Source organism: Pygoscelis adeliae, unplaced genomic scaffold (assembly GCF_000699105.1).
Source record: "Pygoscelis adeliae isolate BGI_AS28 unplaced genomic scaffold, ASM69910v1 Scaffold121, whole genome shotgun sequence".
NCBI lineage: Eukaryota > Metazoa > Chordata > Aves > Sphenisciformes > Spheniscidae > Pygoscelis > Pygoscelis adeliae.
Window position 1 is genome coordinate 2,497,776 of NW_008824359.1, and position 26,725 is coordinate 2,524,500.

At 44.5% G+C, this 26,725-nt stretch overlaps 1 protein-coding gene across 1 annotated transcript in view; it reads left to right on the forward strand.

The window, feature by feature from the left end:
• Positions 1-26,725, forward strand: part of KLHL29 (kelch-like family member 29) — a 262,545-nt gene that overhangs the window by 208,331 nt on the left and 27,489 nt on the right. The window contains exons 7-10 of the mRNA XM_009319728.1: positions 2,462-2,721; positions 15,664-15,862; positions 18,536-18,718; positions 21,496-21,676. Coding sequence (XP_009318003.1) covers positions 2,462-2,721; positions 15,664-15,862; positions 18,536-18,718; positions 21,496-21,676 — 823 coding nt within the window. The remainder of the gene's footprint in view (positions 1-2,461; positions 2,722-15,663; positions 15,863-18,535; positions 18,719-21,495; positions 21,677-26,725) is intronic.

Here is a 26,725-nt window from a genome sequence, read left to right on the forward strand (position 1 = left end):
AGTAACAGGCATCGGTAAGTCATGGTTCTGCTCAACCTGAAGTCGTTATCCAAAATATTACCAGATTAGTCCAAAATATTACCAGATTGCTTCTTGGAATTCTTTGTTTATGAGTGTACAGGGATACTAATGTGATTGCTCAGTTACACCATAGACAGCTGGAGTCAAGAGAGATCAATCTAGCCCCCAAATTTTGAGTCAGAGGTGAAAAATGGAGGGTGTTTTTTCTGTTCACAGGATAGATTTTCTGTACCTCCTATAGCTGTTGCCCCAAGCTCTGTCTTGCTCACCTGCAGTGAATCACTCTAGTTCACATGCCAGCCCTCATCTTAAAAAGACATCACTGTGCCCACCTCACTGTGGTGCTCATCACATCAAAAGTGATGAAGTGCAAAGAAGTGCATCAGCAGCCTCCTGAACATACTGCAATCGGCATCTCCCCAGGACCCCTCTGTAAATGGCCTTATCACACTTGCTGAATCAGGCAGGGATAATGTCATTTGGGTCTGCCACCGAGCAGTTTCTCGGGGAAGAGGAAGGAGGGAGGCTCAAAGGGACAACATGGAGCTGCTTGGACACCAGTGTACCAAGCTGCATCAGTCACACAGCATTGTTAGAGGTAGAAAAATCTGTCCAGCTCAGAAGAAACCAGTCGTGACCAGTGCTTTCTCTGCCCCACGCCACAGGCTCAGCTGGGGATGGTATGGGAATCTCTCCTGATAGAGGTAGACCCAGTCCCCTGAAGGCAAAGACTCATTCTTGCAAGTCTTTTCCATCATGTGCTAGTAAACGGCTGCTTAATGAGTCAAACTTGGTTATTACCTTTATTATAAACCCTATGAGGATAAGGTGGAGCAGTGTCAGATTTGTCTTTGACTTGAGAGTTTGCCAAGTGACGATGAGAGTTTTGGGCTCTGTTAGATGATTATTTTACCCCCAGCCGTATGTATACATGAAACCGTGCCAACAGACAGAACCAAGGAACCTGGAAGAGGTTTTTGGTTCTTCTTTTTTTAAAAGCAGAAATTTTGGGAGGTTTGTGCTTCATAGCTGTCAGTTTGCAGCCTGTCTCTGGGCAGTCTTTGAGTGACAAAATCTACTGACAGCAAACAGTGCCGCTGCTCCAGTCTGCTTGAGGAAATGGGCTCCTTGGAGTCAGTACAATCAACTGATGCAAAATGAGATAACCTCTTTTCAAGATTGGTGAATCTGTAAAAGAAAATAAAAAGAGTGACGGGACAAAGAAAAAACAAAACTCCTAATCTTATGCCAGGTTAAAAAAAAAAAAAAAGTAGGTCATTATCCCATTTGAATAAAAGCCACATATAGATTTTGTGCAGGTTTTAAATCTGATGAAGGCAGAAGCTGGGCGTAGGGAAAAATCCCCAAGCATTTCCAGCAGAAGCAATCTGATGGGAGTTTTGTTTGAAGAGATGTGGGGCTATCGCACATTCCTGTCCAGTGCTCTGAAATAGTGCACTAGGATATGACACAGCCCAAATGTGATGTACTTCTCCTCTGACAGTGCAGAAGCCTGCCACTGGTACCGATGCTGTTGTGACCTGTTGCACAGGTCTGTCAGTGTCGCTTTTTTTTTTTTTCTTGGTCCTATATCTTAAAAGAATATATTCTGCCTATTAGTAGTGGCTTGGTTAACAAAAGCTGAGAAGAATCTGAGAATTCCTCTTATAAATGTCTGAAATTATTGGGTGTTTCTTCGGAATAGCTGAAAAGGAAAAAAGTGCAGTCAAGTGTATGGTGTAGCACGCTTTTAACGCAAAGCTACACACCGTGCAGTTACTTCTGTTTGCTGCGTAGAAGATAATGCTGTCTCCTCTGTGCATGATTTTCTCTGAAACCCACTACACAACATTTAACTGTGTTTTGCATAAGGGATGTCATCACATTCAGCAGCAACAAAATTTCTTTGGAAAAAAAAAAGGGGGGAGAATGATTTTTTTTCATTTGAAGTAGCTTAGTAGCTGAACAGGGCAAAAATTATCATAAAGCAACTGCAGCATCCTCAGAAACGTCCTTAGTGCTGTTTGCATTTATTCTTGAGTGTCTGCACTGGCGTTTACATCTTTGCGGTTTCTTAAAGCAACATTGTAGGCAGTAGAAATAGCAGCAGTCTCTTGGCTGGGTTCCTGTCCCTTGGGAAGCCCCAGATACTATTATGTCAGTAGGTTTCCCCAGTGCCTTGTGAAAGCTTACACGAAAAGCAAACTCAGAAAGTGCTTTTCTATCTCCATCCCCAGCTCAGCTGTTAGACAGGCTTTGATTTTGTACTTTAAACCCCAATCCTAAAGTAACCCAGAGTGCCGCTTCTAATTAACTCCCTGAAATTAATTAGGGTTGGAGGTTTGTCGGTGGCACTTATTTTTTTCATGATCTTGGTAAAAATGTGAATCTTGCTTTTAATAATTCTCACTTGCTTTTTTTTTTTTCCCACTCCTTTTAGAAAAACAACTGACTGCTAGCAACTGCTTAGGAATATTAGCCATGGCTGAAGCCATGCAGTGCACTGAACTATACAACATGGCCAAAGCATATGCCCTGCAGATTTTCCCAGAGGTGGCAAACCAAGAAGAGATCCTTAATATCTCGAAAGACGACTTCATTTCCTACATGTCCAATGACAGCCTGAACACCAAAGCGGAGGAGCTGGTGTATGAAACAGTGATAAAGTGGATTAAGAAGGATGCTGCAATCAGAGCTCAGGTAAAAATAATCTCAGCAGCCTCACTCTGTTCCGTTCCCATGAATGCCTCTTTTAAAATAGAAACCATCCCCGTGCAATTTTAAACATGAGGGTGCATAGGAGATGGGATGGGCAGCTCAGATAAAAAAAGAGAAAGGGAATGAAGGCTATGCACAAAATGAATGTAATTTCAAAATTTGATCCCCGTATCTGATCATTTAGAATCAAAATCTCATTTGTGACATGCATGGTACAAAGCTAGGGCCTCGAGTTGTTGGCTGCAGGCTTGGTCGCAGATAAATTGGGAAGGATTAGAGTTGTGTGAGATGCTGCTTTAAGGAGGGGATGCGTTTTAGTAACAGTGGGAAATAACAATCTGTCAAAAAATCTGTATTTCTTTTGATGCCACATACTGAATGAGTGTAACTTCAGCACATAAAAAAAAGATTCTGTATCTTTATTGGCTGCTTAGATAACCCCTTGAGTATTATATATTTATTAGAGTTAGCCTTTCATCAACCGTCTGAGCTATGCAGTCTGCTCTTGACTCAAGAAACTGAGTGTATTACTTTGCTCAGCACTGTCTCCAGATAAATGCTAGAAGCAATGACCGTTTGGAGGCTGGTGATTGTCCTTGGGACCAGAAGACATCCCTGCTGATATTTAAAAACCTGCCACTTTCCTTTGGTGCAGCTCTTGCAAGTCAGCCTACGTGCGTAGTGAATTGTGGTGGTCTGAACCCCAAACCTCTCCATTTGGAGGCCAGTTCTCCCCACAGCCCTCAGAAGGGGAAGGTTGTTTTCCTCCTTTCCACTCCTTTGGAGGCCAAAGTTGCTGGCCCATCCTGGCAAGGCCAGCTTCTGTTGATCCCCAGTCACAGTTTTGGCTAGTTTAAGCAGGACAGTCCAGTTGCTTATGGACCAGACTGGGACTCAGGGAAACACTTGGCCACACTTCGTTGATGCCGTCCCACATCATAAAAGGCTGTACCTTCTTTATTTAAATGAGAATTCAAGCACCTAAATGTGCAATGGGATATTAAATACATCACTGGATGTGATCTGGAGCAGCTCTCTCTCTGTCCCTCACCTGGAATGTGGGAGAAATAGCAACTCCCAACCTCACCGGGCTTTCTGGATGAGGATAAGGGCATTAAGAATGGTGGGGACTCCATGCCAGGCCAAGCCACGCTGCCTGCACTGCCTGCGCTGCCAGCTCAGCCCCTGGCCCCTGCCAGCAGCCTGCAGTCCCCAGGACCTTTTCTCTAAACTTGTCCTGCCCTGTGCGAGCGGGTGATGTAGCTCAGCAGGGCAATCCTGTGCAGGGGACCTGCCGCTCTCTCTGACCACCTCCTCCATGTGCCGGCAATGCCATTTAGTATTGCCCAATATTATTATTGCCCAAAACATTTACACAATATCATTGATTTATTGAAATGGGCCCCTTTTTGGCTCTCGCTGGCCTTGAAAAACACACTGTTCTACAGAGTATTTCCGTGCTTGCTTAAAGTTTGATGACAGCAGTCGGCTCTGTGCAGCTCTGAGCTCTGAACCTAATGCAACCTTGGGGATTATTCCCAGGGGCCGGAGTACGGGAGCCCTGCGGCAGGAGCCTGTTTGCCTGGTGCAAACAGAAGGTGTCACTCACCGGGCGATCCGGGTTATGTTTTCAAAATTGCTGGTGTGAATGTTTCCTTTTGCGCCCTGTTGTGATGGTTATGAATGTATGTTTTTAAGTGATGGTTTTTCTTGCCCCCCTCTCACTGCTACCACCACCGCCATCTCTTCCTTTTGTGTTGCAGTCAGGTTGGTTCTCTGGGCTTTTTTTATTTCCAAGTTGCCTTCCCCTCTGTTCTGCTTCTGCAGTGCCTTTGTAGTTTATGATGGCAGTTTTATTTACTTCTCCAAATGTCTCTGTGGTGCTTCGGTTTCATGCATTACTTTACAAGGGCTTTTAATTTTTAATTTGTATTTATCCAGAGATGAGGGTCTTGAATAAATTAATATTAAAGATACCAAGCAGATGATAACTATTTTCATGCCCAATCCTACCACTAAACTAGTTTCTTTGGATCGCAGCTCTCACATTTTTTGTACTCTCTACACTGCTTGATCTGTTATAAAGCTCTTAGTTAAATAGGTACTTACTTTCTAAAAGTAGTAACTCATACTTACCATGAGAAGTACCATCTTTACAATAATGACTTCTGCATTTTCAGAGCCCAGGCACAAATAGCTCTGATGGTGGATAGGAAGAAAGATAGACCTAAATAATCTTATTTCTGATAAAGATGATGAGTGAAAATTTGTGCTTGGTGTGCGGCGAGGCTCAGCATGCTGGGAAATGCCCAAGCTCCCATGAGATGCACAGCCTGCTTAGAGCTTTGCAGAACTGGGCGACCATGGCAATAGCAAATGCCGGGTGGACCTTCTTGCAGGAGCTGTGCATGGATATACTGACTTTATTCACAGTTTGGTGAAATGGATTCACTCAACTCTTTTTAGACTCTTTGGGGTGGGGAACCAGCACATGGAGGACATCAATGCAGCAACAGGATTGTTGCTTCTGCACCCTGCCGGTGGGATCTCTTGGGAGGGTTGCTGGGGAGGTTTGAGCCACGAATTGCAAAAGCCCCAAGACATCGCTCCTGCTCTACTGCACTCCTCAGGTGACCAGTCTGGTTTTATTTCTCTCTCCCAAAGGCAGTCCTGGCAGTTACATCTTTCAGGGTCTGGATTTCCAGGGCCCGCACTTTCTTTGTATCTCCCCTCTTCCCATCGCCCTTTGCCTGACAGGCCAGGCTCCATCGTCACGTTTTTATTTTCAATAGCTCCGACAGCAGGTGATTAAAATGCCTCTTTGGCAGCTTTGTCCAAGCACTGAATTGGTGATTCTCCCAAAGGTGGATGTCTGGCACCAACCGGGAAAGGTCTGTGCTCTTCGTCTCACCTGCATGTCCATCTTCCCTGGCAAAGCCTGTCAGGGGCTCATTCAGTGGAGACATCCCCACAGAGGAGCTTGGAGAAGCAGGCTTCTCTCTAAATCAGCACCCTCTGCCCCCGGGGCAGCTGTGGCCCTCCAAAACTCCTTGTGCTTTAATGGCTTTGTATCACTCTGGAGTGCAAGCTTACGCCTGGGGACAGTAAATCTCACCACTTGTGTTCCCCACACCGCGGCTCCTTGTGCCGCACTCTTACGACAACTTATCCATCACTGCCTCCCCTTCTGTCCGGATCCCTTTTTGAGAGCCTCTGGGAAGGAGATTTTCAATGGAGCCTCCCGTTCTCCTGGAAGGGTGTTGGGTTCACTATCTCCCTACTCTTCTCTGCCTTTCTAAAAGCTCTTCTTCGAGTATCAAATTCTTTCTGCTTTTGTTAATTCTTTCCCCACCAGGCTGGAGGGCAGTGGCAGGGAAGGAACCAGGATTTGCTTGCAAGGCAAGTTGAAAAGCTGTGCTCTGGCTGACTTCTAATTTTGCAAATTGTGCTCATACAAAGTCTTATGGTCTTACAGAAGTGCTCTATGACATTACAAAAAACAGCATCCAAGCCTCGTTACAAAGAGGGAATAACAGTGCTTTAAAGGTTGCTGATCCATCTACGTAAGGCAGAAAGGCAGTTCAGGTAATGACATATGTTTTAAGCTAGGATTTGGTAAATAACTGTATCCAGTGTGTTGGAGCAGCGCACCAGCTCATATGGTAATGTTTATTTTAGTGCTGTTAGTAGTGGAGTCACATAAAATGGGTCTAACCAAAAGAAGCAACCTGTAACATGAGGTCTGGACTAGGTGGGTAATTTCCTGTACCAGCGGACGCAAAGCGCTGGTTGTAGGAGTCCTGTTGATTGCTTGTCACTGAGTGGAAAGCCTGCAGCTGACTGACACATCTGGAAAAGCTGAATTTACTGTTTTTTCTATTTATTTTTCTTCCTGACTGATGGACAAAATTGTAGGGTTTATCCTAACAGTTACCCCCGTGATAAGCTTATTACAACTCTGGCGAAGTCATGCAAAAAATATATTGTATAATGGAGGCTTTACCGTCTGGTAACCAGGACAGTCTGAACCATCCAAACAAGCAAAGATTTCTGCCAGGCCCCAAGCACTCTTCACCCAAGCTCACCCCCCAGCTGTCTGCGTGGCCTTGGACAGGTTGTTTCACCTTTCTGCCCCCATTTCTTACACTATAAGCTGGAGGGAAGTGATGCCTCCCACGTGGGCTGTTGGGAGGATCCGGTGGATAACGAGCCATGTTTTCCGCTGGTACTAACGACTGCCAGAGCTGCGCAGAGGTGCAGTCATGCCCAGCATCAGCGCGGGATGGGGAAGATGTGAAGTTGCTGGATGTGCAGCTGCCTGCCCAGAGAACGGACGTACCAAAGCTCGTTGGAAACTTTCCCACTCCACTTTCTGCTCCAAGTCCAAAGTTGTATCTCTTTTCTCTGACATAAAAAAACATAGTGACATGTTTATTAAAAGCCTGGGAAAACAAGATGTCCAGTTGCATGAAGCTTCCCTTTCGCCCTGAGGAGGGACAAGTGAGGAGAGGACAAACATTTCAACAAGTTGCCCAGAGTAGTGCTGGAAGAGAGGCAAGTACTGCAGCAATGAGGAACAGACGAGAGGCTCAGCTGAATGGCAGTCACCTTTTGTTGCACTCTACAAGAATATAATCGTGTGCCCTTTTTTTAAACCCTGTTTAAAATCATGGTATCCAGCAGCAAAATGAAATCTCTCCACCATAAAGGCATTAACAAGCCTTCTATGAACTTGTGTCCTCAGAGGCAGATTTGTCTGAAGAACATCTTCATGGTGCCTGAGAACCAGAGATGCATAGACAAATTGGAGGTAATTTAGAGAAAAGCAACACAAATGATTAAAAGACTGAAGGAACTGATCTGAGAAAAAAAAGATTAAAAGATATGAATATGCATGACTTGGCCTAATGACAGTTAAAGAGGGATAAACATCTACAAGTGTTTGAAGCCCCAAGGAGTGGAGTTGCCTGGAAGGATGCAAGGGGTGTAACAACAGTCAGGACCACTGGGATGAATTTGAGACTTGGCAAATTAGTCTAAGCAAACACAGAGCCCACCTGAAAGCCCTGTATCTGTCAGTGAGGGTAAGGAAAGGTGATGGAGAGAAGGAGAAGAGGATTTATGTAAAAAATGCTACAAATGCCCATGAGCTATATTTTGGCAGTGACAGAGAATGGCAGTTCAGAGGCAAGATCCTACAGAGGAGAAGGGGTTGGTAACCATGAGAGAGCAGATGGAAGATCCCCGGTCTGCGGTTAGGCTCTTGAGATGGTAGCGTAATTTCTCAGGCACATTTTAAAGAGTCTCCAAAGTTACGCAGAAGAGCAGCTTGCTCCAGGAAAATGGAGAATCTGACAGGGAACAAGCACAATCCCAACTCTGCTCTGTGGTGACAAGGCGGTAATGATATATTCACAAGCTGATACCCAATACCAGCATGTACAAATTACTTAAGTTCATCATAATAGGAAATTAATTGATCAATCAATGTACTTAAGGGCATTAAGCTTCAGGAAACGAATGTTGGAATAAGTATGAAAAAGAAGCTTCCAAGGGAGCCTAAGTGAATTAGGCACTAACACTCCATTACGGTTCAATTAGGCTTCTTTGAAAAGCCCAGACTACCCTGATGCTTTGAAATCCATTTGTGGGAAGAGCAGAGAAATTCAAAAAGATGCCATAATGAAAGTGCAAGAAGCTCCAATTTCTCTGAAAGTGAAAAATGCAAGAGATGAGTGGTAACCCCTGTGATTTCCCAGGGACAGGCTGCTCAGAGAGCTCAGATTTAAATGAGCCTTTTGCAGACACACTCAGAGCCTGTACAGGCTTACAGAGGGAGAGGAAAAGGCAGCAGCAGGAACAGAATCAGTGCAGATTCAGAAAACATGCCCTTAGCTATATATTGGAGGAAGAAACTGCATTAAATAAAAAAAAAGAGGGTACAGGTGACATTAGCAGATCCTTAAATTCCCCCCATACTAAACTTCTAAGTTTTTTTAAAGGGATACCCTTGACTGAAAATCTGCTGAATTATTTCTCAGAAGTTTAAATTGGTTTGAGGAGCTCCCTTGTCTCCCAGTCCTCTCAGTCTCTTAATTTGTGGCTTTTCCAATACATTTTCCTATTTTTTGCAAAATATTTCTCTGCTGTTGCTGAAGCAACATCCTTGCAAAGACACACCTCCACAAGCAGCTCCTCACGTGTGCTCACTTGCTTTGCCTTGTGCTGCACCTGGCACCAGCACTCAGGATGGACCTCCAGGAGCAAAATCATTTTACACTGTAGGCAAGAAGCATTTCGGAGAATTATTGCGCATGGATTCATGCGTCAGTGTGTTGTAGGGATGGATGTATCAGGAGTTTACTTGGTTTTGTGAAGCAACTTATAAGCTTCAGCCATTTTGTTGTTGGCAGCGTGCATTTGTGGCACATCTGTGTGCTTATGGGTGTTTGAATAGGTGACTGCCCATAAACAAAAGAAACGCCGCTCACCGCTGTAGTAATCTTTGGGAGAATTCAGGGGGTTTATTTGATAGAGTTTAGTCAGTGAGATGGAGATTGCATGGTAAGAGTGGAGGTTTTTTAATCCTCAGTATCAGATAAATCCCAAGTATGACGGATCAATGATTTATCTTCCTGCGTATTTAGAAAACTCTCATCATATTACTGCTACAAATACCTACCCGTGTGCTGCTTTGCAAACTGTTCGGAGAAGAGGACAGCAGTTCACTTTATGTGGCACTGATGACATTACAGTGTTTAGTCAGCTGTGCTGCCGTAAAGATGTCACGTTGAAACCTTATTTCAGGAAGACAGAGGGGCTGCTCTTTCCTACTTGCTAGGCATGAGATTTATGCACGTGGCATCCTGCCACTGAGCCACCGGGTGAACCCAGTGCCTGCGAACCAGATTTTCTGCCACGTGTTTATCTCATGATATTATGAGGCTGTCGGCTGACATCCTACCAAGCCTTTTGGTTTAATCTGAAGGCAGCCTTGCAACTCCAAGAAGTCAATAGAGGTGATTAATAAATATACTGAGCACATCAGAGAGCTTAGGTTGGGCTTGGATGCGACCGTGGCTGTAAGAATGTGCAGGAGGTTACTGGAAAGATGGTTACTGGTTAGATGTATCAAAGCAAGTACCCTCATTACCAAGTAGCAGGGCAGCGCCGTGAAAATCTAGCCAAAAAAGGCATATTTCTGAGAATGGCAAAGCAGTGCACCAACAGCTTTGGCTTCCCCAAACCAGCCAGTTCCCTGCTGGGCTTGCACTTGGAAACTTGGAGCCAGCAATATCAGGTTGGGTAACCTGCTGGGGAAGCCTGGGCTGGGCTGGAGGTGGTTGTGGGGAGGGACCGCTCACGTCACCACTCCAGTGCGCCTTCTTGCTTGGCCACCATGCCGCATGCCCAGCCATCACTGTCGGCACAGCCTGCTGGGCGGTTCGTTACCTGGCTGCGGGGTAGGTTCTGCATCAAAGGCTAGCATCTGCCAGTTTGGGGGGTTTGGGTGGTGTTTTTTAATTAGAGTGCCCTCTTCTCATTTGAAGGAGTTTTATGCAGTGAGGAACTGATTCTGCTTCAGATCTGTCCCCAATGGCTTCCTCTGCCCGAGGAGGTCCTTGCTGCAGCTCTGAGATCGGGCCAGAGCAAGACGTGGGGCGAGACTCAACCCAGGGTTTATGTGAGACAACATAAATCTCCTTTGTAGCTCTCAGATGAATCGAATATATTCCTACTTCATAATGTCTTTAAAAACTCTATTGGAATTATGCATAAGGAGCTGAAACAGCACTTTATTGCAGCAAAACCCTACCGTAATGTGGGTAGTCTAACTTTTGTATTTGTATTTCTAGCTGAAGCCTGTTTCTTTAGGCAGATAGCACAAAGGCTCCTTTGTAGGAAGAACAGTAAACTAGAGAGACAGATGAGTTATAAGGCATAAGGGAAACATTATTTTAACCTCTCTGGGCATTATTTCAAAAACATTAAAAATCTTCAGAGCTTTCCAGTGTAGCATTTAAGGAGCAGGAAATTTGACTTGGTAGCAGTAAACATATTTCCTTTTAAAACTAACTGTATACTGTTACAGGACACTGAGAGTCCTTTTGGAGAATACCTGTGAGGATTTTACTGGATTAGAGATTTGAGAATAAAAAGATTATTTTTAATGTGATACTGAAGAGGGTTTTGTAACTGAGACTTAGAAGATACCAGAACAAAGCCCACTTGCAAGCAAGCATTCATAATACCAATATAATTAGTAGGAGAACAAATGTCACAAAAAGTTTAGCAAAGTAAATGTCCTCACTCAAACTACCAGCCAGGAACAAAAAAACCACATTCAACTGTTCTGTAATCTAGTTTGCTCAAGCTCTGGCCTGCCTACCGAGATGGGAGTAACTTATGTATGAACAGATTATTAGGGAAAGGCTTGAAAGGATCAACTTCAAGGTATAGCGGATCGTGTTGATCATATATTCCTCTGAGTCAACGCTGACCCAATGATAACATTTAGGCTTCCTCATAGTGTGATCGCGACCTTCCAAGCACAGCACCCAGGGCAAATGGATGCGAAAATTCCCCACCAGAGGGGAGAATTAATCACCCTCCAGTTTGGGTTGACGTCTGGTTGTAGACATCTCAATGTGGCATGGTCTGAGGAACACAGTCCCTTTCCCAGGAGCTGACAGCTCACAGTTTTAGGCCAGAAGGGGACATTGATATTCTCTGCTTCCCCTGGTGCGTGATGCATCCGCTCAGCTCAGTTTGCTCTGGGGACTGTGTTAAGTTTGTTGACTAAATCTCTATTAATTATAACATGAGTTTACACATGTCTAGCTGACAAGTAAATACTTGCTTGTATGTACCTATTTAGGTGTCTGAATCTAGAGCTGAATCTCTCCCCCGAAATGTTTGGGTAATTAAGGAAAGATATCTCCTAAGATTTTTCTTTCCCTGTTTTTTATGAAACACACTTGTGATTGCAGGCTGGTTGAAGACCCTGCTTTCAGTTCAGCCACTGAAATCAGTATCGGTGAAATAGGTGCCTTGAAGCAGGCCAGATAGCATCCCTCAAAAGTCGCTACTCTACTGTGTCCCCAGTGACTGTCCAAAAAGCCTTTGCTCAGGTGGTAGCAGTGCCCTGGCTCCTGCAGAATCACCCCGGCCGTGCACAGCACCGCAGGAGTATCCGGCAGCATCACTGCTCATCAAGGAGTTTATGGACCACCTCTGCTGGTGCAAAACCTAAGCAGCTCCCTTCATCCAACAGGAACTATGCTGAGGTTCACGTCACCTGAAAAACCGGTCCTGGTGGTGTTCAAAAACTTCCCCAGCATTTTAAACAATAAATTTGTTAGATTTTTGCATAATGGTGTCCATTTTCTAGGAGCTGAGGCATGGTCTCCAATGTTTATGAGTTGATAACTCCTAATTTTAGGCCAGAAGGGGCATTAATATTCTCTGCTTCACCCTGGCATGTGATGGAGGTTGTAGAGTAGTCGTAAGTGATTCCCAGCAAAGACCTGAGAAATATTTCTACTTGTCCAGCCAGTGCCTGCAGCAGAGTAGCGAGAAGAAAACATCCTTGGAGTTACAGGCGCAAACCGCAACTCCAGGGACCCAAGGTTGTTGTCTGCTGAATTTGGCAATGTGCCCTCCGCAGGTATTCTGCTGTTTTACTCAAAACCGGTAACATCAGTAGGTGCAGTAGGTATTTCGTAGCTGTATAAGGAACAATGGAAAGACGAGAGAATGGAGAGCAAATAACAGACGGTAAGGAGTTTGAAATGCTTTACGGTGCTTATTCCAGTCTTAAATGAAAAGGATAATAGTAACAGGATATTTAGTACAATCATAGCTAACGGAGCTAGGAAGCCTTCATAAGGGAGAATCCAAAAGAAAAAGGCTGCTGATTGCCTAAATCACTTGAATATTCTTAAATCAGCAAGGCTAAATGAAATTCACCCTTGACTATAGTGTTTAAAAGAGCTGGTGCAAAAAGCTGTTGGTTTATAAAAGCCTCTCCTGTCCTCTAGAGATGCTGCGATAGTACGTACTCTTCAAATCCCTTGGTGAAAAACACTGCAATTACATGTACCATTAATGCCATCAGCGACGAGCCCGAGTCACGACTGCGCACAGTCGTGCACACACACACACACACAGAGCCGGCTTTTTCTAGCTGTTTGAGCAAAAGGAAAAATAAGAGTGAAAAGTGACATTGGTTTTGATATGCGAGATTAACTTTCAAGCTGATGAAAGGGAGCAACATGTTCTAATTATTATTCCCCTTCAAAAAAAGCCATGAGCTCAGACAAAAGAGGAGAGAAGGTGGGGGGGGGGGGGGGGAAACCCAGGAAAAAAAAAAAATCAAATTTTCTCCTTTATCTATCCAGGAAAGAAACAGAATCACATTTTCTCACTTATCTAATTAAAGCAAGGTGGGCGAGCGAGAGGGAGAGCTCGCCGTGCTCAGGCAGCAGTGCTGCCCTGTTTATTCTGGGAAAGGTGGGAGATGGAGGCAGTCGCTCTGCCGGGCCCGTGGGAATTGTCTGTCCCTGCTGGAGGGGAGCTTTCTTACCCATGCAAATTCACACTCGACTTCGGGACATCCTGGTGCCTGTTGAACCCCACGTCCTAATCGAGTGGCACAACTGTTTGCGCCTGTGTTTTGCCTTGTTCATGGTATGGATGCTTCCAGCGCAGACCTGCCTCAGGAGCATCAGGGGCAGCTCTGGCTTGTCCCACTGCACTGAGGGAAGGTGCTGGCTCCGCTATAGACTCTGCATATTTTACAACTTTATTTAAACTACCCTTTAGCAACTCGTTCTGCTTCCTGAGCAGCCTGTAGTGGGGATTAACCTCCCCCTGAGGGTTGTCTGGCTCGTCCCCCGTATACTCGCTGTCTGCATTATTCCCATGTCCCGATGCCACGTTTCGTTTTGGCTCCCGTGTAAGGTTAAACGCCCCCAACCTTCTTAAAAAAAGCACGTCCTGAAATCAGCTTTGCCACCCACTGCCATATGTCCACTGCTCCCTCTCCTACAAGGTACCGTTTAATGACATTAACATATCTGCAGCCAAGTGCCTGACATTTGTGACTCCAGGGAAGGGGAGCAGCTGTTTTACCTCCTAGAAAGCGCCTTAGAAATGGATTTCAGCAAGGCAAAAGAGAGGAGTGTCTTCTTTTCTGGTTTGGAGGCTGATGAAGTGATCTCAAGCCCTACTCAGCCCTGTGCCACACCGGAGGTAATAGCAAGGAGCCATGGACTTGCTGCTCACATGGTGGTTTGTTTTTTTTTTCAGAAGAGGAGCGCTGTCATTTTTCCATCCCTTTTGCATCACCCAAACAACTTCTGTATCTCCAAACAACTGCAGGGTGGCCAGGCCTTAACTCTTCTGTACCTAAAATTGCCAGCTCCAGTGTCGAGAGGGGCTGGTGAGCAGGGAGCTGGGAGTCAGCCTGAAACCCTGGTCATCTCCCTGCTGCCATGGCCCCACAGGCACCCATGGGGTTCAGCTCCGCACGGGTAGTTGCATCCTCCCTTTGACAGAGTTTGCACCAGGCTGACATGGCTCTCCAGCAGGAAAGCGATGTGAATTCCGGCTGCGAGGAGAAATCCTCTGTTTTCCTCCCAAATGAAGTCTGCTTCTTCAATTTGGGTGGGGAAAGGGGAAGCCCTGGAAGCAGTCCCGGGTGTCAGTGCATCCTCACCTGCCTGGCCAGCCCATTAGCTGGCCTCCCATCTCGCTGTGCCCCTGCCCCGTTCCCATCCCTGCTCCTGCTGTGACTTGGCTCTCGCGTGCTGCAGGGACAGGCACGCTGCTGAAAAAGAAAGTGAGAGCCAAGTAGCTTCTGGAAGACCGGAGGCATCTGCAGGCCAGCAGGTGCTGCTGGCGCCCAGCGTTTCTCAGGACCAGTCGCACGGACCTCAGGAGTATTTATTTGCATCCTGGCCTCAATCCCAGTTGGGATCTTTGGATGCTGCCACTATATGAATATTTATTACAACAGATGATTATTATCTTTTCTTGCTGCACACCCTTAGTTTGCATCCTGTTTGTGTGCATTTCTTCTCAAGAACCACATTTTCCTATTACTTTGCTTTTCACTGTACTCTTGTGCTGTGTTGTGATATAACCAATTATAAAAAGAATAATCTGGGGATGGACTCTTGGTTTTTCGATTGCAGTTTTCTCTCATGGGGTTTTGTTCTCCTTTAAGCCGTGTTCGGTGACAGACAGCTTCATTTGCTCAGATGTCCTTTGCCCTCCGAGGTTTAATGTATTTATTTAGAAGATGAAACCTACTGTCAGTATTTGTATAGCACCCTCTGGAGTCTGATTTCCCCAAAATCTAGAAGTACTTGATTTGTTTCACCAACAAATAAACCCTATTAATTAAAAGATTTTTAGCAAATTGGCTGATATTATTCAGTCTCTGCCATAGCAGTTGTTGAAATCCACCCTATTTACTGGCTTTTGTTTCACATTTATAATGCCAGAAAAGACTTCTTTGGGTTTTTTTTTACAGTGCAACAACCACGCTCACATTTCAAGGTTAATTCAGAAAACTTGAAAGCTTACTGCATGTCTCCAGTGCACAAGGTGTTATATTCAGCCTGAGTTCAGAATGAGCTTTTATTTCAAAAAATCCTCCATAGAGTGCTATATAACAAGAGTTGCCACCTTTTGAAGATTATTTTCAGCCCCCTGGGACCAAAACCAGCCTGGGCTGGGGAGCACTGAGGGCTGCGTTGTCGCTGTCCCATCCGATCACTATGTATGCAGCATCCATGACAAGTGTCTTTCCAGGTTGGGTGACAGGGGATGGTTTGCAGGGAAGGAGGCTAAGATGCTGAGTGGCTGAACCCCAGCACACAGGCTGCATTGTGTTATTATTTTTCCCCACACACACAGTATGCTGCGGAGTTGCTGGCAGTGGTGCGCCTCCCCTTCATCCATCCCAGCTATCTGCTAAATGTTGTTGACAACGAGGAGTTGATAAAGTCTTCGGAGGCTTGCCGGGACCTAGTGAACGAAGCCAAACGTTATCACATGCTGCCGCACGCCCGACAAGAGATGCAGACACCGAGGACCCGGCCCAGGCTCTCTGCAGGTAAGGCAAAACTTCCTTCAACAACACCAGCTCCCTGGTCCAGCAGTTCCCAGGCATGGCCAGGACATGCCCTGGGATGGGGCACGGACCTCGGCTCCTTCCTTTGGCTCCTTCCCTTGGTAACTTCTCGGAGCCTGGTGATTTTTCAAGCTCGGTTCTCCATTCCTGTATTGCTCAAGTGTTTAGGAGCCTCTCCCAATGGTCAGACATGGGCGTGGAGATGTACGCTTCTGAAACTAGATTTTAAGGAGCCCAATTTTTAAGAACTACTAGTTTTGGCAGAGAGTGTGACATTCCCCCGTTGTCCTGAAAGTGAGCCCCTTGCCCTCTGTGCCTCAGTTTCTCTAGCTGCAAAAATAGGTGAATAATAAGACTTGCTTTTTGCCATTTGGCCTCTTGCAGGGAGCAGCTGATTAATATTCATAAAACAGCTTCACTTTCGCAGCCCTATGTAAATATATTCTTGAGTCTTACAGTACCAGTTCAGGCTGTTTGCGGCCTCCGAAACAAATGGATCACACATGCTGTATTCCCTTTTAAAAACCCAGCAGCTTTGGAGAACCGTGCCACTTCACGAAGTTTCTCACCTGAGGAACGCACGCATTTTCCTATTTGGAAAAATACATGAAAAAAACCCAAGTGCCCAACTCACCAGCAGAGCCCATATCATGGTAGTGTGAGAAAGATCCTAAGTATTTGTTGAACAGAGAGTGGTACAAATATCATGTAGGAACACCGCATCCAAGAAGGAGTCAGATGAAACAGGTGAATTGTTTTAATGTGCTGCCTGTACTTCTGCCTCCCATAAGTACAATCACAAAGCCAGGGAAAACTTTCTGTCGCTGCTACTAATGCTAATGTGGCACGGAGATGGCATAGCAAACCACGGCATTTGCGGCTTCTGGAGACTGCCTCATCAAGGCACCTTTCAGAAGGATGAAGTGTAGAGGACTTTCAATAACAATCTACCCTAAAATTCTTTCACTGAAGACGACTAATGGTGTGATGTTTGAAGGGATTTTTGAAAAGTGCTTATTTTATGTATCTAAAATTGTAGGTGTAATATGATCTGTTTCCAGAAGCTTGTTGAGAGTGATTATAGTTTTTTAGGTCAGAGTCTAATTATATAGAATCATGTTAATTTGCATATCAATGGCATTCATGTAGGCACAAAGGATCTCTAAACACCCTTTGTGGACTCGCTGCAGCATGTCACATGCCCTCTCGAGGTCATTGATTCTAATCAAGTTATGTCTTGCACAGGTGATTAGATTTTCTGGTATGGCGCAGAAATAATGATCTCTTGTTACTGAGAAATATTTATTTAAAACTGTACAGCACTTTAACTTAATAACTTTTAAGAGAGTAACCTTGCTTGAATGACACAAATATATTTTTTGAAAACGCTAATGAAGAATGATGATAATCCATTACTCTGAAGACATGTTTCTCTCCGCTGCAGCTCCTAGTCTCTCTTGCTGGCAATCTCACTTCTGTGCTTCTGCCCCCCCAGTCTATGCACACTTGTCTCTAGGCTGGGCACCGTAACACATTACAGCAATGAGTCTGGCCACGAGCACGGCTCCTGAAATGGCAATTCCTTCCACCTTGTGTCCTCATGGTCCTGCTTCTGAGCCTACCTCTCCTGGCAACAAGTTGCACTTGGGGTTACAATTGCTGCAGAAAGATTTTTAACACTTCTGCTAAATTCTAAATCCAAACTATCCCCAGCACTTGACTCTTGGGGTTGGAGCCAAAAAACATCCCAGAGTTAAACTGCAACCCATCACTGCGGAGATGAGTCTGGAGTAACAAACACTCAGATCAGATTTGACTCAGCTCTGGCTGTAAAGTGGGAATAAAAACTCTGAGATGTGGATTGCAAAAGTTTTGTCCATTTGCACGAACAGAGAATTTGGCTTTCTGTACACTCTGTGTGTTACGGGCTTGGGGGAGCTGTTCGAGCACAGATAAATCTCAGTTAATAACTATATTAGGGCAGGAGCTCTCTCTGTCACGTTTCCTAGCACCTAGTACACAAAGACCCTGATCCATGGCTTGAGCATGTTTACATCTAGGAAAACCTGCTTTCTCTGGGACAAGCACAAAAAAACCCAGCAGAAAATGGTCTGTTAATAGAGCGTATGGAGGATGAAGAACCATATCCATAGCCTAAATCTCCTCCAGATAATTAGCTTTTAGTGCAAGAACACCTTCTTCAGCTTAAAGTCCAAACATGCTTTCCCCGGATAATGGCCAAGCTCCAAAGCTATCACAATCCTTGACAAAATTCCCATTTTCTTCAGTTGAACAGGGATTTGGTACATGCAGGTCTCACCCAAAGACTCTTGAAGTCAACGGGCATCTTTACATGGAAAGGCCTTTTTATTTCTTTCCCCCTCAAATTTTGCTGAGATGGCATGCTCCCTCCCAAGTTCTCTCAAGCATGTTCATAGTGTCGTTCCTCACCCACTGCTCCCCCCCCCCCCCCCCACCCCCCCCCCACGCACTCCCTTTTTTCTCACCCTTCCTGGTTTGACTGCACAGTCTAAAATAGATTTATGTATGATACATTAAAATTACCCTGACTGCTGAGTATTTTTTGATAGGCTCCTGCCTGGTTGAGAGATGTCACTTTTTTACAATTTTTTTTTTTTCTTACTTGAATCCTAGGTGTAGCGGAGGTAATAGTCTTAGTTGGGGGTCGTCAGATGATTGGCATGAATCAACGCGCTTTAACAGCGGTCACTTGCTTAAATCCTCAAAACAACAAGTGGTACCCGTTGGCCAGCCTGCCCTTCTATGATCGAGAGTTTTTCAGCGTGGTCAGCGCTGGGGACAACATCTATCTCTCAGGTAAGCAGCAGATTTCATAGAATCATAGAATCACAGAATGGTTTGGGTTGGAAGGGACCTCTAAAGATCATCTAGTCCAACCCCCCTGCCCTGGGCAGGGACATCTTTCACTAGATCAGGTTGCTCAAAGCCCCATCCAACCTGATGTTGAATACTTCCAGGGATGGGGCATCCACCACCTCTCTCTAGGCGACCTGTTCCAGTGTCTCACCACCTTCATCATAAAAAATGTCTTCCTTGTGTCCAATCTAAATCTACCCTCTTTCAGTTTAAAACGGTTACCTCTGGTCCTTTCACTACAGGCCCTGGTAAAAATCTTCTCTCCATCTTTCTTATAAGCCCCCTTTATATATTGAAAGGCCACAATAAGGTCTTCCTGAAACCTTCTTTTCTCCAGGCTGAACAACCCCACCTCTCTCAGCCTGTCCTCATTGGAGAGGTGTTCCAGCCCTCTGATCATTTTCGTGGCCCTCTTCTGGACCCGCTCTAACAGGTCCATGTCGTTCTTGTGCTGGCCACCCCAGAGCTGGACGCTCTGGAGGTGGGGTCTCAGCAGAGCAGAGTAGAGGGGCAGAATCCCCTCCCTCGACCTGCTGGCCACGCTGCTTTGGATGCAGCCCAGGATACGATTGGCCTTCTGGGCTGCGAGCGCACATTGCTGGCTCATGTCAAATTTTTCATCCATCAGTATCCCCCAGTCCTTCTTGGCAGGGCTGCTCTCAATCCATTCATCCCCCAGATTTACTGGGCTGGGAGAATTTTCCTCCTTACAACGTAGGCAGCGCAAACAAAGAAGGACATGTGGGAGTTCTACCAAGCTGCTCCTGGGGGAAAAAAAAATGGGAAGGAGGTTGGGAGAGAGGGACTTCCCTGCTTTTATCATTTTCCGTTTCTCTGCAGCATTAACATTCTCTCATAGTAGTCAACAGCAATATTTTGTAGTTGCAACATGAAGAAAATAGGTCTGACAACCATCAAGCATGCAAAGAGGTTTCACTGCCATAGAAACACAATTTAAAATACTGGCTGTAGTTGAGTCTAAATGGTGGGTTATGGAATTTGAGACAGACAGGCTGAACTGCTGAATATGTGACCTACACTTAGAGTATTTGCTTATAGGAGCATTCACGTTTTGTACTTGTTGTTGAGACCTCTCTTTTGACAGTAGTCACTAGCCCTATAATCTTCTTAGTTTCGATGAAACTGAGACCATGCTCCTTAAAAGGCTTTAACTCCCAAAGTAGCTGTCTACACTGCGCCCGTAGCATCACGGTGTCTGGTTTTTTGCAGTCTGGTGGTACCTCTGCTTGGCTGGAGGGGGAAAAGCAATTCCCACCAGGCCATGCAAGGATGCTCTGATGGCAGCTGAGTGGAGGTTTGATGATAAAAAGAGGAGCCTGGTCAGGGAGGTGTGGATGTGTGCGATCTGAGGATGTAGTTGGGAGCACAGTACCAGTAAAGGATTACAGCTGTTGCCTTTCCCTTGCCAAGTTCCCTCACTGCATTTTCTACAGTAAATTGCTGCCTGTGGTGTTAAATTCCATTAATACTGCACAGAGGCCCTAAGGATTGATTGGAAATTATTTCTTGACGTGTTTCTGCCCATGCTCGTTTTGCTGCTGGAGCGAAAGCTTTCCATGGAGGCTTTTGTGAGATGTTGACTTTTAGTTATTCTTAGCTGAGCTACTTTCCAATATGTAGAGCCATTTTAGGCTGTGCCATACCTGCTAACAAAAGCCGTTGAATCCTAAATGCAAAGCTTATTTCAGCTTTTTCCCTTGAATCTGGATGAGCAACCTGATGGCATTCGGCGGTACAGTAGGAGAGCTGAAAGTCCCGCATGGCTAGAAACCTAGCTGATAACGGTGGATATTTTGCTTTGCTCAAACTTACAAGACACAGGAAAGAGGGAAGGGGAACCAACGGAAGTGGGAGTGAACTCCTGCAAGCTCCAAGTGCTGGACCCCACGCTGCATAGCATAGGTTTGGAGAGCAAAATACCAAGGAGGAAACCTGGGTTTCTCATTAAACCACAGAACTGAGTCTAGTTTCTTTTCCTGGCTCGACCACTGACTCCTAGTGTGGTCTCAAATAAACCATTTCACCTCTTTATGCTTCAAAATGGGGATAGTAAGACACCCGCTACGTGGCTACCTTGGAAGCTTCAGTCAGAAGTTAAAAAATGACCAATGTAAATATTTCACTGGAGCATCTTGAACTGTTTTACAGGAGTGGTACAGCTGGTTCTTTCCTTTATTAGCAATGAAAATAAATACGAAATTTGTCCCTGAAAATTAGACGTTAAGCCTACAGTGCAAGCACTGACTTCATTCTGCCCATGTATGTGTTGCTTCAATCCATCACTGTATTAAGCATTTTAGATATCAGACTGGCCTGTGTCCCGCAAGCCAAGATAGGCTCTGCCTCCTGACACCTTCTTGCAAGTGTTGCAGTAATTTAATAGACTGGAAGTTATTTATGAACACTGAAAAGGGTCTACCCCCTTATGTACATGTCCCTCGTAGTCTGACATCTTGATTTCTTCATGTCATCTTATTAAAAAAAAACAGCCTTTGGGGCGCATGAATAAATGACACAGATATGCATCATCAGAACAGATGCTCAGTATTGAGGGTGATTTATTTTAATTAGTCAAATGTCATTTGAGGAGTTTTTACTTTGTAACTGGCTTTGATTGCTGTGTGCAAAGCTGCTGCCGTTCCAGGATCTCATGTAATTCTCCCCTTTTCTCTCCCTCACCCGCACGTCGGTGCCAGGCGGCATGGAGTCGGGTGTCACGCTCGCTGATGTCTGGTGTTACATGTCCTTGCTCGATAACTGGAACCTCGTGTCCCGCATGACAGTCCCAAGGTGTCGACATAACAGTCTGGTGTACGATGGGAAAATTTATACCATTGGAGGGGTCGGTGTGGCAGGCAACGTTGACCATGTGGAAAGGTAAAAAAAAAAAAACCAGAACCATGCTGTTTGCTGGAGCTTTTTCTTCATGCTATGCTAAAGGACCATTTCCCTTTTAAAGGACACAACGAATGGGCTGTATGTGTTAAAATAAGCTTTTATAACAGCTGAGAAAGGAGGAAACTATGCAGGATTAGATTTCTTTTTAAAGCTTCAGTGGAAAGCATTGTTTCAAAACCAAAGACGAAAGCTGCCAGTTTGTTTGTCGGTTTGCTCGGGGGAGGGTAGGGAGGAATTAAGTTTCTGTGGACACTTTACAGATTATGCAACGAACTAATAAACTTCCTTTGAATTCAATACTGATGAAAGTCTCTACAGACCACAATAATCCTTTGTTTTTTTTTAAACCCAAAAAAAGCAACAGCAAAGTAAGTTTCTCACATGCACTCTCCTGGTAAAGCACCTCAGCCTTGACCTGGCTGGAAGGAAGATCCTCCCCTTGGTGCTCTTGGCCCAGGGCTGGGACCTGCCAAGCTCCGAGTAAAACAACCAATAAATGGAAACAGTTTTGAATTCCTGGCCGAGAGGGGCTGAATAGAGATGGGAGAGAATGGAAATTTCTCTTCTCAAGAAGAGTCCAGATATAAACATTTTCCTTTTCTCACATGGAACTTAAAAAAAAAAAGGAAGGAACAAAAGCACAAAAGAAACATTTCACAAAGTAGAATTCCAAAACCAACTAATTTTATGTGAACCATATCATTCAATAAAACCATAATTTTTTATGCATATCAATGTTTTCATTAAAAAATAGAAATGCAGTATATAAGAATATTCCATTCCAAAAAGATCAATACAGCCCTAGCCTTAACCAACCACTTAAAAATGCATTGTGGCAATAGATTAATGATACATTTCTGTGAAATGTTTTTCCTTAGTGAATCTGGCAACCGAAAATAGGAGGTTTTTTTCTTTTTGTCAGTTTTAAGTGCTGGATTTGAATACTTCTTCAGCAACATTTTGAAGCAGGCATTTCCCAGTAAAAGCTGCCTTAACAGGCGAGCCAAAAAGGAATAGGTCATTAAGAAAGGTTTAAAAAAAAAAAAAAAGACATTTTTTCAAAAGGTTAGGATTAAAGGTGCTTTCGATCTATTATTTCTGGATGTTGGTGCTGCAACATTTATGTTCCATTTATGCAGGGGGTGTTTATTTTTTCATTTAAGTAGATACCGTAAATACCGAATACCAAAACCTGTATTAAAAGTTTATTAATGTTTCAAAGTCAAACACACAGGAAATTAGGAAATGCCAAAAATAAAGTTTCCTTCTGCAGATCTACTTTTTGGTACAATCTTTAATCGTGTGATGACTTTTTTTCCCCCAAAGGATTTCTGCCTAGTTCAGTGCATGGGACAGACCAGTTGTCTGTATGCATGGCCAGGGAGATCCTATCTGGTGCTGAGTGATCACCATTCACATATGGCCCTAGTTTTGTGTTCCTCTGTCTTCACAAATTTGGCACTATTTTGCCCAGGAGGCAAGGATGTAACAAAACAGGCCCTGGAAAGGACGTGTACTGTGGGACGAGGTCTGCAGGTAGGCTTCCCTCTCAACCCAGGCACGGGCTGAAGAGCTGACATTGGTGATGATGCTCTCAGCAAGTCAGGGAAATGCAGGCAGCGAAGAATGAATGATAAATAATAGTAGTGAACGCAACACGTGAGCGTCGCTTCCCGCCTTACGCTGAGCTTAAGGCGGGCACTGCCCTCGGGACTTGCTTTGAAGAAAATCTCACCATTTTATGCAGATTTTTTTTTCTGATTTCTGAAGGTATTTGTCCTGTAATTTAAGTCAGTAGTTCTTTAACTAACGGAAATTTTTTTGTGAACGTGGAGCCCAGGAAAGAGATGCAGTCTTTCATTCCATCTCTCAATAAAGAGGAAGGTCAAAATAATGCTGTTGCGGATAGGTGTCTTGATAGATGTCACTGATTGAATGATCTCTTTTAATTTTTCCCAGAGTCTTATTTCTTTCTCTGCTCTGATTCTCGTGGTCTCTCTTTAACAAAGCATTCAAAACATTGGTCAGTTGAATGAACCCCAAATCAAGCAAAGTCTCCCCCTCTCCTTCCTTCTCATCTCAGCCACCCAAGCCCTTGCCACCAATGACATTGCAGCCTGCAAAGTCACGCTCAGGCCCTCGGCGTGCCCTGCATGGCTCAGTGAGAGCAGCCATGCTGGTTTTCAGTTGTAACAAGCCCACCAAGAGACTTTTATGTGGGAAAGGAGCAGATTTCCTCCCTATCATTTCAGTGCACGCTGTCTCAACCGCAATAAGGATGTCTTGTCATGGGGATTTGCTAAACCCGTGGTTATAATTAATCTGCTATTGTCTGTAAAGTGACTTGTGAGACGCAGCCATGGAAAAAGTGCAACATAGCCTCCTTTGGGATATGCCAAGAAAAGAGAGAGGTTTTTGGATGTTTTCTTTTTTATCCTTCGTATTAAAATGACAGTGGGGGATGACAGAAGCAGAGCATGGCATAGCTGAAGCTATGCGTTTTAGAAAGGATGTTCCAGGGGTCTGCTGTTAAAAATGCAGGTGAGAAAAAGCTGACCCTCGTAGCTGTACTGAGCAAAGTCAGGCCTTTTCAGACAAATGCATTTCCCATTTGGACCAGGCAGCTAATTTGTGTGGGCGTTCAGGAATTTAAATAGTGGGGATCACTGTACCCACTTTAGCAAGCGATGAGGCTTTCTGGATTTGGGTTGCAACTTTAAAAAAAAAAAACCACATACAAAGTAAAGCCACTTTAGTTGCTCAGTTTTCTGCAGTCGTATGTGCAGCTAATACTCACTTCTTGACTTTGCCCTCTTTTTCTTTTTTCCCCCCTCAAGAGCACAAGCGACCAGCCTCCTCCCACCGTATTTCTGTGTGGGCTGCACATTCCTCTTCAAATATTGTGTTGCTTTGGATGGCACATTGAGATACTGTCTCTCAGGAGAGGGGAAACCTCTCTGTCATTCCAGCAGGTCTTACAAAAGCACGGTATTAAAATTATAATAAAGTTCATGATCATATGCTCCAAGTCAGGTGACGCCAAAAATTACATTTACCTCTGAGGTTAACATTGTTCCCCTCAGTGTTGAACTTCAGGGTCGCGCGTTCTTGGGTTTTGGTTTGTTTTTCACCCCAAAGGAGGCATCTGATATTTTAGCCCTGTTACCCACCCAGATGGAGGTACGGGGCTCATCCAGGCCTGACACATGATGCGGTCCTGGACTGTGCCACCAGTGTGAAGGACAACAACGCACTGGACACCCTCCCTCGCTGGGCCACCTATCACCTCCCTTCATGCACATGCAGCTTATCTTTCCCAACCACATTTTGCTTTCTGCTTGCTCAGTTAGCTCAAGCGTGACCATGCCCAGCTTTGGCCAGGTTTTGATGCATATTTGCTGGCGTGGTGGAGGGCACGTCTCCAGTCCAAAGTGACCTACCCTGACCTCACCAGTTAGCAGCCCCAGAGCATGGAGACTGTAGGGTGTCACCACAGAGAGTCTTTGAAGATGGAGAAAATAACATTTTTCTCCCAGTTTCCTTCTTGTTCTCCACCTAGTTTTCCTGGAATTCTTGGAATATTTCATCCTAAATAGTTAAAACCTTACAAAGATGGTTTTATTGCATTTTGTTTTTTAAAAACAGATGTCAGACCATCTTAGCTATACATGCTACCACCTGACTACACCTTAATACATCTGCTGCACCATTAGAAAGCATTAAAGCAAGTAGGGACCACCGGACTCCTGAAGATTTATGGCATCAGCTCCTGTGCTTCTCTCTCCGTGCTTTCGGTTGTGTTACTGATGCAGAAGGGTGCAGCCTCAACCAGAAATTCTGGTGCCACTTAAATCAGTGGGTGTTTTCCCATCAACTTCAATAGGGCTGAGATTTTTTACCCTTTATCTGCCATTTGTCTGCAAAGAGGCAGTAAAACTTCCGGCTCAATGGATAATATTACAGGACTATCACAAACAGACGGGTAGGAGTCATTTGTTACTTATCTTAAAACAATATGCATGTGCCAGAGGATCTGAGTTATAAGTCCATTTTTGCGGCTGTACATGGGTATATGTTCAGGGAGAGTTATGTTTTTGGAATGAGTGTTTAGGGAAATAACGGCATGACTGCAGTTCTCCATCAAGCCCCTCTGGCAAGTTTCTGTGTGACAGGGAGCGAGTCATTAGGTGTTAGGCGAGAGGGTATTTCACTTTCTGTCTTCTTCTGAGATATGAGTTGAGTTGGGAGGCAGCGAAATGAAGTGGATCCACGAACTAGGTTTTTAGATAATGGATGGGCCCTGTAATATATGCAATTTGAGAGCCAAGAAGTCTGCGTATGCTGACAAGACAAGGTATGTGACTAAAAGTGTGGAAATATGGGTGCTTTGTGGTTATTATCTGTTTGAAGGATAGAAGAAGATGAATCCTCTTGACCTGACAGCACTTTTACAATAGGGTTGTCTAAAATTGGGATATTACTTCAGCTGGCAGTGTGTACTTGGAAGACAGTCTAAAAAATTCAGTGTAAAGAATAAGCTTTATAAGCTTCAGAAACTGCTTCAGAACCTACTGTTTTATTGACATCTTAAGAAAATTAAATATATAGCCTTGTCCAAGGATAGTTTCTTAAGCTCCTCAGAACAGTCAGAAGAAAACAAAAAAGGCAAAAAATAGTAATCCATTAATGTGATTTTAAACAACATGTGAATCATCTGAAGAGCAGATCAATATGACACTGTACAGCTTTATTTTAAATAGCAGCTTTCCTGCAAACAGAATTAAATAATGTATAAGAAACTGGAGGGTGCATGGCTGTAAGCGACTGACCGTGATGTAAGGATTTTATAATGTGAATAAATGAAGATACTCATAAGGCTGTTTAACCTAGAAGGAGAGAAATTAAGAGACTGAGGAGCAAAAAAAAAATACTGTTTCCAGGTACTGAAGAGGTCAAAAGTCAAGAAGGCAGAGAAGCAAACGGCACAGCTTGAAATGAAGGGTTTTCTGGTGTGAATACTGAGGTGGT